Below are 12,452 nucleotides of genomic sequence, written 5' to 3' on the forward strand. Positions count from 1 at the left end.
GACACACAGCCCTGGGCAGCTTGAAGCAGGGGGTCAGGCTTCCCCCTCACACCTCAAAGCACCAGGCTTTTCTTCAGCAATAAGATGGGACCACCAGGATGTGGCCACCACCCCAGGCAGTGGGACCCCTTCCGTGGAGGCTGCTCCTTCACCAGTGCAGTGTCCCAGCTTCGTGCAGGGGGAACCAGCCCCTTGCACCCCACCCCAGGGTGCTGGTGAGGAGCAGGACAGGCAGGAGCTGCCAGCAGTGCAGGCAGGGCAGCCACACGAGGCCCTGTGGGTGTTGAGGACCAGCCACACACCCAGGGGGACACGTGTCCTCTGCCTTCCCACGAGCTTGCAGGGACCTGGCACAGTGGTGGCACAGGGGTCTGACAATGGATCCCTGGCCACATCAGGCCAGTGATGCTGTGGCACAGCAGGGCTGAGTTCAAGGGTCCTGTCACCACCAAAAGGTCCCTGCTCCTCGCAGGGCACAGCCAGCGCTTTGTCCCCATCCAGCGTTGCCCACTTATGAGCGGCCCATCCCCGGTGCCCACCACGGCACTGCTACACATCGGAGACCTGCTGGGGCTCCCTGGCCTGGCGCAGCCCGTAGAGCCACTTGATGACACGGGCGTTGCGCTCGATGATGGAGATGCCGTAGGGCACACGCTCCGCCGGCCGCCCCTCCGGCGTGGCGGCGCTGGGTGGCGAGTGGCCGCCCTCCGAGCTGGCCGTGCTCACGCTGTGGAACTTGAGGGACACGATGTCAGAGCTGGCGCGGGCGAAGCGCTCAGCCCCCATGTCCTGCATCTCCTCGGGGTCAAGGCCGCAGTAGTTGAAGAAGCGCTCCAGGTCGGCGGTGGCCCTCGAGAGCCGATCGCTCAGGTCCGACTTGGAGCGGTGCAGCAGCGGCTGCCGGCGGGCGCTCTCCGGGCGGGCGGGTGAGCTCCGGGACGGGGTCACAGGCAGCCCACCTGGGATGGGGGATGCAGGCAGAGGTGTCACTGGGCTCCGCGGAGCTCCACAGGGACGGACGTCCACCCTCCGCACGGCCACACTGCCGGGGGGCTTGGTGGTGGCCGGGCTCTCCGGTGGCTTGACAGCCCCCTCCACCTCTGGCGCTTCCGCCCGCCACCTGCACTCCCTGCCCAGCGGGCTCTCCGCCTTAGGGAAGGGGCTGTCGCAGAGGTTGATGAGGTTGTTGAGGATCTCCAGGTCAAGGGAGGTCTTCGGGCTGGCAGCATCGGCGCGGCGTGGCCCCGGGGGTGCCCTGCGGCTGGGGGTGAGCACAGCCCGGCGCACCCCGGCGGTGAAGAGGGGCTGCTTGAGCAGCAGCGGCTTCACCGGCTCCTGCTTGGTGCTGGCGACCTTCTGGCTCTTCACGTACTTGGCCTTGTCGGCCTCCAGCCTCTCCACTGCGCTGGGCTTCCCGGCCCCCGGCTCGGCGTGCCGGCGGAAATACGCGGGCCCTTTGCGGAGGATACGGACGGGCATGGCCGAGGTGAAAGGCGCCGTCACCGTCACCCCCTTCATGGTGTCACCGGCTTGCAGCGCCTCGACGGGCATCCTCCGTGCCGCCACCGGGACACTCGTGAGCGGCCGCCACGGGCAGCGAGGGGCTCAGGTGCCGTGGGCTGCGGAGCGAGAGCGGGGCCGGAGTGAGAGCGGCGGCGATGCTGCCCCTGCCCGCGCCCCGGCCCCGCGGCAGACAAAGACAGCCCGGGCCGTGCGGTACCGCACTCGCTGCGCCCCCGGCTCCAGGCTGCCTATTTGAAGGCGGTCACCACGCCTCCGCCGCTGCCGAGCCTCCCCGACAAGTGCCGCGGCCAATCCGCGCCGCACGCCTGCTTCAAACCGCACCGGGCCAATGGCGCCGGCGGGGAGGGCGCCCCGGTGCCGGCGAGGGGCACCCTGCGGAGACAGTGGCGCGGAGAGAGCCAAGAACCCCTCACTGATGCTCTGCCCAAGTCGCAGGTGCCGGGGGTGCATTGCATGTGCCCATCGTCCATGCTCAGGGGCGCACTGCTCACATCCAGGGGGGCAAGTCCTTCTCCCAGGAGTGCATCGCCCACTCCCAGGGGGCGATTGCACCCAAGGGTGCCTCATCTACATCCTTGCATCACCCGTGCCCAGGGCTGCGTTGCCTGCTCCCAGGCGTGCATCCCCCATGCCCATGGCTCCATCACCCACCACCCCGCCGGGCTGGTGGGCTCGATGCTCCACTCCCCTCTGCTGTTCCCTCAGCTCTCGCAAGCTCCGCGGCTGCTCCCAGGCTCCCTGCTCTCATCCTGAAACTCCTTGGAAAGTAAGTGGAGTGCACGGGGCTTTCCACTCGTGCTTCCCCGGCCGCGGTGTGCTCGGGGCAGCGTGAGGCCCTGTGCACCCCGTGTCCTTGGGTCCCTGCCAGCCCCAACAAGCGCAGCCGCCACAACGGCCGCACAGAGGCACCAGCCCGCCCACAGCAAAAAGGTGGGGGAGGGCACCCAAACCAGCCCCACACCCTTCTGCAGCCCCCTGACCAGAGGTGGACACACCAAGAGTATCCCCGATACCCAGAGGGGCTCAGCAGTGGCAGGGCACACAGGAGCATATGTGGGTCAGACCCCCTCCCCCAACCCCTTTCCAAGCTGCTCTGAGATTCCTCCTGAGGGTCCCGATTTGGGGCACCGATGAGCCCGAGGGTGTGGCAGCAAGCCCCAGCACTCACCAGGTGCAGTGGTGGGCAGGGCAGAGCCGGTGTGCTGTGGCCTCACTCGCTCCCGTAGGAGCGCCAAGCAGGCAGCTGCCACCTTCACCCGCTCAACCTGCGTGCACAAACTTCCTGGGAGCAGCTCAGAGCCTATCCCAGCAGCAGGAGCAGCCCAGAGCCTCTCCCAGCAGCACCCAAAGCCCTGCCGAGCCGTGGCTGTCTGCATCCCCTACCAGCCCACGGGTGCCAAATTCCCCAGAATCTGGACCCCAGCAGGATCCCTGCACAGCACACATCCCTGTGACACGCTGTGACAGACGAGTGGCCATGGGGGAGGCTGGCTGCCCCTCTCCCCATTCTCGTCCCCTGCCTTGGGGGGACATGCTGCCTCCTGACCTGGAAAATGTCTGCAGGGGGGCGGCCAGGCGTGTGACAGCTGGGAATGGTCCCAGCACCGGCACAGATCCTCCTGCCTCCTCCCCGGGGCAGCTTTCTGCACCCCTCTGCCCTACCCCTCAGGTCCCGTGCTGCTCCACCCCTGTGCCAGCTTCACTGCCCTTGTACCTGTGCCCAGCACAGGGAGGGCTCCCCGGTTCAGCACAGGGGTGCAAGAGTGTCCCCCAGGCAAGGCAAAGCAGGAAAATGTCCACACGTCAGGCACTGGAGATCAGCCTTGTACCAGACACTCAGCCAAGCCACAGAGGAGGTGGCTGTGAAGTTTAGGGACAAGGTCATGGGAGCCCCAGCACAGCTGCCAGTGGCCGGTGTGGGGACCCCTCCCCAGCACGGCCAGCCCGGCCGGGCACAACCTGCTGCTCCACATTCCTGCAGTGCTGAGCCACTGCGCTGGCACGGCCACACCGAGCTGGGCTGCACCGAGCCAAGCTGAGCCGAGCGGAGCCGCCCTCCCAACAGCCCCAAAAACTCGGCAACAAACAAATCCCATGCCCCAAACCCAGCTGGAGTGCGGGGATCTGAGCTCTGGGCATTGCCCAGTGTGGCCCCAGCTCCTCTCCCTCCTGGGGTGGGCAGTCCAGCCAGGCTCACATGGCACACCAGGCCACCTCCTGCCTGGAGGAGCTGCTCCAGAGGTGCACGGTTATGACCCCTTCACCGGCTCACCCAGCCCCACTCTGCTGGCACTGGACCAGCACGAGACCATCACCCCCTCTGCCACCCACCTGGATTGGCCCTGCAGCGCGGGAGCCTCGTTGGCAAGGATCAGCTGCCACACTTCTTCTCCCTGCTCTTTCCGAGGATGTCCTGATGGTGTCCTGATGTCCCCAGCCTCCTGCTCCCCAGCCACGTCCTGCCCGTCTCCCCGCGTGCTGGCGGCTGCAGGGTGCCGGAGCGGTTCTGCGTGCGGCGGCTGCCGCTGAGTCAGCACCGGGCGAGGACGCCCTCGGAGGCAACTCAGCGCTCACATGGGATGGAAACCACAGGGCATTCCTGTGTGCCAGGCTGTGCCACGCAGCGTGCGGTGTCTGGTGACCTCCCAGGTGCCGGTTCAGTCCGCGGTGCCGGCTGGGCAGCCTGGATACACACACGGCCCGAGATGCTCACAGTGACAAATCCAAAATGCTTCTGGATGTCACAGCTCGCTGTGGGCAGAGGGTCCTTGTGCTGGGTTAGGGCTTCAGGGACACGGGGGAAATTCCCAGCCTTCCTGTGGGCACCCAGATTCCCTCATATCAGTGGTATGGTCAGTTGGCAGGGCCTGCTTTGATTTGGAAATCTCATCTTGTTTCTCCACTCACCCAGCAGCAATAAACTCCAAAACATAGGAAAATAAACTGGGTAGCAGGAAGGGAAGTGACAGACTGGAACAGGGTCACCAAGCCTGCAGCCACCTGGACCTGCTGGCCTGAACCCAGCCCCACGGTGGCTCCTGCCCTATGGTTCAGGCATCTGCATTCAGCTCTGCACAGAGGGAACAAGCTTTTGGCTCATGCTGTGGAGCTCAGTTACAGCCCTGCATTGTTCAAATGGCTCCTGGAGCAAGACAAGGAGCTGGTGGAGGGAGAAGAGCCAAGGGAAGCTCAGAGTCTGCCCTGAGCCCAGATTTGCACAACGGGCTCAGCTAGAAAATCCCAGTTGGTAGGCAAGGGCAGAGCCCGCAGGCTGCGTCCCCCCACAGGCGCCGAGGCTGTGCGGGTGCAGGCAGGAGGCTGCAGGAGCTGCTCGGGCACGTCTGGCCCGTTGGAGCGGGGCGTTGGATCCAGGCAGCGACCCAAGCCTCGCCCTCCCCGGGAGCATCCCGGGACATGCCCCGGGAGGACAGCCTCCTGCAGGAATGCTCCTGCAGCACCCGGTGCAGCATCCGCACCGCTGCCCAGGAACACATGGACGGTGTTTGTGAGCAGAGGGACAATGAGGCACTGGCAGTGCCTTTGCTCTCACCTTCTACAGACACCCTCGTGCCACTGCCAGGACCTCTTGGATGGTAAATTAAGCTGCCAATGAGCAGAAAACAAACTCAGCACCCAATTTCCCACGTGGAAGTGCTGGGTGGAGGCAGCTAAGGGCGCCTGGCAACACCTGCCAAGCTGCAGGGCTAGGGCTCGTCACTTTGCATGGGCAAAGGCATCCCCAGAGCTGAGAGATCCCCAGCCTCTTCATCTTGGGTGCTTTATTGCAGCCTGTTGCCATGCCCTGACCCAGGATAAGCCACCACTTGCTCCTCCCTCAGTTTCCCCAGCAAGAGCTCTACAGAGCTACTCTAGAAGGAACATGGGGACAGAATGGGGAAGCACCCGCTGCACCCAGCATCACCCCATTCCCTGTGGGCAGAGGGAATGATGCTGCCCGCACCCGGATGTTCACACTCCGTCTCTGCTCAGGGATCTGGGAGCCAGGGAGGTGACAGATGGGGACATGCTGGGCACAAGGCCTTTGTCTGGCCGGTGGTGGCAGCGGCACAGACCCGCAGATGGCGGCTGCCGTGGGGCCGTGGCCGCAGCCCATGGCCAGGCAAGCACTGGGCCCTGGGGATCCGGCCCTTTTGTTGAGGTCTCACCTCCGGCAGCAGCCCCTTCCCTGCTGCCCCCACCAGCCTTTCCACTTTCAACTTGACCTGCTCCTTTCACATGGAAATGGATGCAAATAGGGCTGAGGCTGCCAGGGTCCAGGCTGAGACCCGGCAGCAGGTCCCCAAGTCTGGGGGGGTCATACCCTCTCAAATAGGGTGGCCAGTAGTCCCTGGAGTGAGGGGGTCCCCTTGTCCCCCCATGGAGTAGCAGCCACCCTCTGCCCAGGCAGACCATCCCCACTGCTCACACATGGAAGAAGATATTAGGGGATGGGTCTCACTAGGGCTGAGCTCAAGGACAGACCTCTGCTTTTCTGGGCTGCCAATCTTCCCGTGCCCTCCTGCCACCCTGTTACTCCCATGGCGTGGGCAGTGTGCCCACCCCGGGGATCCGCTCTGCACCCCCTGGCATGCGCTGGCTTGCAGTTGGGATGGGCTCCCCAGCCCTGGCTGGGTGAGGAGGGGGCTTCCTGGAGGGATGGTCATCACAGCCCAGCCAAGTCCCGCAGGCAGGGACCACTCGGCTACCAAATGTTGCCATCTGCTCCGGGGCCTTCGCTCGCATCTGCCGGGGGTGCGGAGGGGCGAGGGGCCGGGGGGCCGGGAGTTCAGCTGGGGGGCGGGCAGGGGGCGGGGAAGGCACAGGCAGCACGCATCGCGTGGATTTGGGTGAGTAGCATGAAGGGGCAACACGGAGGTCCCACACCCAGCACCCCGTCGAGCTGCCTCTGCCCTGTAGCCATTCACCCTTGGGAAGGGTCTCACTGCCGGCTGAGCCGCCTCTTTGTGCCGACAAATTAAACACAGGACAATTGCTGTCCCCTCCCTGTCCCCATGCCCATGGACACACAGTGGCCTCAGCTGCCCTGTGCCTACCCCAGGCTCTCTGCGCCTGGTTTTCCAGCACCTTGCACCTGCTCCCCACCCTCCAGGCACCCTGGGGTCCTGTACTGGTTTAACTGGGATAGAGGTCATTCTGCCCACAGTGACAGGACTGTTTTGGAGTTGTGGTGACAGCAGTACTGATAACCCAGGAGTGTCTGATCTTGGCTGAGCGATGTTCACAGAAGCCCCAAGGACTTCTCTGCTCCTCCCACTGCCCCACCAGCGAGTGAGAGTCCTGGGGGTGCATAGAAATTTGGAGGGGATGTGGATGGAACAGTTTTGCCACTCCCCCTCCCCCCCCTGCCCTGGGATACCCTGGATTTATAGGACATCCTTGCTTTTCCTATTAAGCTGATCCATCAGTTTAGTCCCTTTTACCATTTTATCTTTCCCATTTTGTACCCCGTACCACCGGGAGTGTTTGTGTGGGTGAGCAGCTGAGGGGGTCTAAGCTGCCTGCTGGGATTAAATCACAGCAGTACCTCAAACTGTGACCATGCCCCTCCAGTGTCACCCAGTATCTCTGCAGCCCCGGGGACAAGACTTGAACCCACTACACCCAACGTCTGCCATGGGCGCTCCCACAGGCGCAGGGCAGGGTGGAGGAGCAAACTGTAGTCCCCGGGAGGGACAGGGACAGGGACAGGGACAGGGACAGGGACAGGGACAGGGACAGGGACAGGGACAGGGACAGGCAGGGGCACTGCAGATAGGCGGGGCAGGGAAGCAGGCAGGGAAGCAGACGGGAAGAGGCAGCCCCAGGTTTTGCAGGGCTGCAGCCCGCTCTCCCAGCGACACCCGGTGGGTGCTGGGGGAAGAGCTGCCATGGTGGTGGGTCCTGGCTTGGGAGAGGGGGGATTGCTGCTGGGGGTGACCGGGGGTCTGTCTCCTCACCCGTGTCTCCTCCCGACCGGTGCAAGTGGCTCATCCGCCGGCTCGCGGCTTGGTCCCCGCAGTGTCCCGAGGTGGGACAACTGCCACATTCGGACGTTCCCCCAGCGCCCCGTGCCAAGCCGTGAGCCCCGCAGAGATCCCGATGGGGACGGGAACCGCCATCGGGTGACACTTGCACCTGCAAGAAGAGTCTGTGATAGCTGGGACGCAGTTCAGGCGGGGACAAGGACAAAGTCCAGGACACCGCCGAGAATAATAACCCCCCAGAGCTGCGGACTCTGCCAGCCGGGACCAAGACGAGGAGCAGAGCAGGGCCAGGCTGACACCGGTCCGCATCCGGAGGTGGTGACGCGCCCTCCTCACGTCACGGCTCCGGCAGCCAGGACTGGCTCCCGCCCGCGTGGTGCGGCCGGTTCCCCAAAGCGCAGTGAGTTACCCTTGGGAGCTTGCCGAGGGACCGGTCAGACCGGAGCCCGTTTCCTTCCCGGCTCCCGCTGCCAGCCCGGTGCCTCCCCGCGGCGCCGGAGCCATGGCTGGGTCGCTGCGCCCGCCGGGCTCAGCCCCGTGAGACGTGAGTTTCCTCTTGCGGCCTCAGCGCTCCGGGGAAGGGCTGGAAACGGCTCTGCGGGACCGGGAGGGCTCGGAACGTAGGGACACGGGACGTGAGAGTTCCTCCCAGCAGCGGGATGGGAGCGGGCAAGGGATGTGTCCGGAGCCCAGCTGACTCAGCTGAGTGGTACGAGAGAGGCTGGGCTGCAGGCTGCGCTGCTGGGGCCTGGCGCCCGCGGCCAGCGGAGCGCGTCGGGATCGCGCAGCTCCTGACTGGAAGGGCACGGGAGCTGCGTCCTCCTGCCCTGCAGATGCAGTGGGAGGTACGAGGCGTCCGTTCCCAGCAGAGCAGCTGCCCAGGCCTCTCAGCCCCCAGGTGAGAGCCCTCTTCCCCCTGCACCCGGCTGTGCCGAGCCCTTCCAGGCTTCACGGAACTGCAACGTGAGCTGGCACAGGTTCAATGCCCTCCTGGGTACCACACCTGGTGTTGCCAAGCCTCAGGTCTCCGGGATGAAACCAGGTGAAGCTCATCAGGATCCACACCCAGGGCAGGAGGGCACCATATCTTCACGTGAAGGGGGCAGAGGGGTCCACAGGGCTGCAGAGGGCAAAGTGGGGCTGGGCTGGGCTGTGCGTCCCACACCCTCGTGGCACGTAGGAGGGAAGCTGTTTTGCAAAACAGGCAGTGGTCATGGGAGGACAGGGCCAGGATCTGGAAGGGTCAGTTCTTACCTCACCACTCATCAAAGTGTCTCCCCACAGCACAGCACCATCACTCGCAGGCCCAGGCACCCAGCCCCGAGCCATGGCACTGCTCACCCACATTCTGGCCTGTGCCTTCGGCATGGGCTCCTGGGTGGCCATCAACGGGCTGTGGGTGGAGCTGCCACTGCTGGTGACGGTGCTGCCGGAGCAGTGGTACCTCCCCTCCTACATCACCGTCATCATCCAGATGGCCAACGTGGGACCACTCTTCGTCACCCTCTTGAATCGCTTTCGGCCTGGCTTGCTGAGGGAGGAGGTTGTTATCTATATAATCGTGTCCATGGGTGTCATAGCCTGCTTGCTCCTGGCTTTCCTCTGGAGCCACACATCTGTCATTGCCGGAACATCCCACAGCATCCCCTTCCTAATCCTTACCTTCTTCCTGGCCCTGGTGGACTGCACCTCCTCTGTCACCTTCCTGCCCTTCATGATGCAGCTGCAGCCCCAGTACACAAACACCTTCTTCATAGGTGAAGGGCTAAGTGGGCTGATCCCTTCTCTCATTGCCCTGGGCCAGGGCTCTGGTATCTCCAGCTGCACCAATGTAAGCTACAAGGTCAACATCACCACTGGCAATGAGACCGTGGAGAGCACCATCTTCCATATGGAGAGCCGCTACCTCCCACCCAACTTCTCCACCCTCATCTTTTTCTTGCTCATGACTGCAATGATGCTGACCTGCTTGCTGGCCTTCTTCTTCCTCACCCGGCAACCCAAGGTGTGGGACCTCTCTCAGCAGCACCTCGTTCCCAGCAGCATTGTGCTGAACTCATTTGACCAGATTCTTGACGAGGGAGCTGACTCACACCTGAGCAGAGGCTGTCCATGTCCAAAGGATCCCAAGGGACCTGGGGACATCCTGACACAAAAGATCTCCTACTCCTTAGCCCAGCTCACCCTCATCTACCTCCTCATTGCCTGGGTGAGCGCCCTAACAAACGGGGTCCTGCCATCCGTGCAGTCCTACTCCTGCCTGCCCTACGGACACACCACGTACCACCTGGCAACCACGCTCAGCTCCATGGCCAACCCCCTGGCCTGCATCGTGGCCATGTTCCTGCCCAGCAGGTGAGTTACAGGGCCCTGGGGGTGGCAGCAGGGTGCACACCAGGGGCTTCTGCCCCATGAGTGGCCCCTACTTTGCAAGGGTTGGGGTTGTAGGCACTGGGTGGGAGAGGGCCTGTGGGGTGTCCATGCCCTGGCAGCACAGACAACCCAGGAAAGGAGGATGGAGCCAGCAAGGAGCTGGAATGTGCTGCGTGTCTGTGCTGCTCACCAGGGAAAGGTTCTCCAGTGACACTCACATGTCCCTTGCAGGTCCCTGACCCTGATGGTCATCCTCACTATGGCAGGGACAGGCTTTGGTGCCTACAACATGGCCATCGCAGTGATGAGTCCCTGCCCACTCCTCCAGCAGTCCCAGTGGGGCGATGTCATCATCGTAAGTCACGTTGTCCCTCTCCCTCAGGGAGGCCTTTGATGCCACACCTGGACCTGACCTCACCGCAATGTCCCCACTGTGGGGAGCCCCTGGCCCTGACCACTTTTCCACCTGTGCCACCAGGTCCTCTCCTGGGTGTTGTTCACCGGGACACTCTCCTACATGAAGGTGATGGCCGGGGTGATCCTGCGGAGCCGCAGCCACAGCGCGCTGGTGTGGTACGGGGTGCTGGAGCAGCTGGGCTCCCTCCTCGGGGCACTGATCATGTTCCCCCTTGTCAACGTCTATGGCCTGTTCAAATCTGCTGACTACTGCAGCCTGCAGTGCCCAGCATGAGTGGGGTGGACGCCCCAAGACCGCTGCTCTTGCCAACATGAACTCCCAAAATCAGCGAGGCTGGCTGGCTGGGAAGCAGCGCTGGGACCAGGATGGCTGCAGACACAGCTCCCTGATGGGCTCTGCCAGGATGCAGGATTTCCAGGGCTTTGTCCCCAGCCTGGGCACGGGTTGTTCCATCCTGTGAAAGCAATAGAAGGTGTTTTACTCAGTCCTCTGCCTCCCTGCTGCCTGCACCCCCCATGTTGAGGGGGCTGTCTGTGCCAGTGCCCCCCACCTGGGTACCTCTCAACTGGGGCTATGCCCAGTCCCTTCCCCTGGGGGATCTGGCACGGTTTGGCATCGTGCCCTGAAGCCCCCCTGGACTCTGTGGGTGGGCACAGCCCCAGCTGCACCCGGCAGCGCCGGTGGCGTTCCTGGCCCTGTGCTGTGGCAGCTGCCCCCAGACAGGGGCTTTGCAGCCGGCTGGGGGGAGTGGGGACAAAGGTGGCTGTGGGGAGGGGGATGGTGGGGGAACACGGAACATTCACAAGGCCCCCAGTAGCAGCTGGGGAAACTGAGGCACAGTGGGACTGGAGTGACGTGTGATATTTTCCACTCTCTGCTGTGGTCCCATCCATGCTTTCTGCTCCCTCCCCATAGCCCTTTTCCCCGCTGCACCCCATTTCAGCCCTGCTGAACCTTGAGGTGGGCAGAGCTGGATGGGGGGGGCCGCAGCAGAACCTCGCACCAGAGCAGTGCAGGCAGAGGGCCCGTGGCAGGGGTGGCACAGCACCAGTGCCAGGCTTGACCCACCTGGTACCTAACCGTGCCCCAACCATGCCAGCCAGGGCAGGGCCGAATGGACGCTGGGACATGGCAGGCACGGGAGGTCAGGCAGCAGCAGCCCCGGGGTGGGACAGCACCGTGCCCTGCACGCGCCTGCGCCCCTTCCCTGGGGCACGAGGCAGCCGGGCCTTTGTCCCCGGCCCTTTGTCTGGCATCTGCTCCCTGCGCCGGCGGCAGCACCAGACCACGGATTGGAGCCACTTCGGGGCTCCGGCTGCGACCCGGGTGCCTCTGGGAAGAACGAGATTGGAATACCTAATGGCCAGCAGCCCCCCAAGCTGGCAGTGGTGGGGGTCCTGCAGCTGAGGCAGCAGAGAGAGGCAGGAGTGGGGGCTCTGCCTCCTGGCACCAGTGGGCATCCTCTGGCAGATCCTGGCTGATCCCACAGCCCCTGTCCAGGATCCATGGAGGGTGGGGGAGCTGAGGACTGGTGGGAGATGTGGGGGCACCACCAGGCAGTTTGTCTCATTCCAGTAGCAGGATATGTCCCTTGTGGGTAGACTGGGAGCTGGAGTAAGGACCTAACCTTTCTCCTCCTGCCCCCCAAGAGGATGATCCTGCCCTTGGGAGCCCCCAAAACCCCTCACCCACAGTACCCCTGCAGCCCCCTCCCTCTTGTCGGGGAAACAATTGCCTCCGATGGGAATTATTTCCATACAGCTGCTCAGGAAGGCACAAACCCGGTGGAGGAAGGCTGAGCCTTTCTTCTGGCGCTGCTCCCCCTCCCCACAGTGGCGGGGGCAGGTTTGGGGGGGCCCAGGCGCTGCCGTCAGCGCTATCAGCTCGGCAGGGCTGGCTGCGGTTATTACCATACATTATCGCAGTCCCCTGCCTCCGAAAGGAGCCGGGGCTGCTCCCCCCTCCCAGCCCTCCCTCCTCCTGCCTTTTACACTTAATTACCTCCCTTATTACACCGCAGCCTGGAGAGAGACAAAATCCCAGGGCAGCGGGCAGGCAGGCAGCAGGCAGCGGGCGGGCAGCGGGCGGGCAGCGGGCAGGCAGCGGCAGGCAGGCCCAACTAGGGCGTAAGTAATCGCCCGTTCTGCAAGCGT

At 64.0% G+C, this 12,452-nt stretch overlaps 2 protein-coding genes across 2 annotated transcripts; one reads left to right on the forward strand and one right to left on the reverse strand.

Moving 5' to 3' along the window:
• Nucleotides 1–549: 549 nt before the first annotated feature.
• FAM110A (family with sequence similarity 110 member A) lies at nucleotides 550–1,551 on the reverse strand. The gene has a single exon (XM_021527403.2). It carries the CDS (start codon nucleotides 1,549–1,551, stop codon nucleotides 550–552), a length of 1,002 nt encoding a protein of 333 aa, XP_021383078.1.
• Nucleotides 1,552–7,763: 6,212 nt separating this feature from the next.
• On the forward strand, nucleotides 7,764–10,783 carry SLC52A3 (solute carrier family 52 member 3). Its single transcript, XM_031506523.2, has 4 exons — nucleotides 7,764–8,052; nucleotides 8,793–9,863; nucleotides 10,113–10,236; nucleotides 10,360–10,783. The coding sequence occupies exons 2-4, from the start codon at nucleotides 8,836–8,838 to the stop codon at nucleotides 10,570–10,572; spliced, it is 1,365 nt and encodes a 454-aa protein (XP_031362383.1). The 5' UTR covers nucleotides 7,764–8,052; nucleotides 8,793–8,835; the 3' UTR covers nucleotides 10,573–10,783.
• The last annotated feature ends 1,669 nt before the right edge of the window (nucleotides 10,784–12,452 follow it).

Source organism: Lonchura striata, chromosome 17 (assembly GCF_046129695.1).
Source record: "Lonchura striata isolate bLonStr1 chromosome 17, bLonStr1.mat, whole genome shotgun sequence".
In the NCBI taxonomy this organism is placed as follows: Eukaryota; Metazoa; Chordata; class Aves; order Passeriformes; family Estrildidae; genus Lonchura; species Lonchura striata.

Excerpts from the sequence above, each read along its gene's own strand:
- FAM110A (XM_021527403.2), bottom strand. The coding sequence starts at position 1,551 with ATGCCCGTCGAGGCGCTGCAAGCCGGTGACACCATGAAGGGGGTGACG.
- SLC52A3 (XM_031506523.2), top strand. The coding sequence starts at position 8,836 with ATGGCACTGCTCACCCACATTCTGGCCTGTGCCTTCGGCATGGGCTCC. Across the intron at positions 9,864-10,112 it reads GCCATGTTCCTGCCCAGCAG|GTCCCTGACCCTGATGGTCA; the intron begins GTGAGTTACAGG and ends TGTCCCTTGCAG. Across the intron at positions 10,237-10,359 it reads AGTGGGGCGATGTCATCATC|GTCCTCTCCTGGGTGTTGTT; the intron begins GTAAGTCACGTT and ends CTGTGCCACCAG.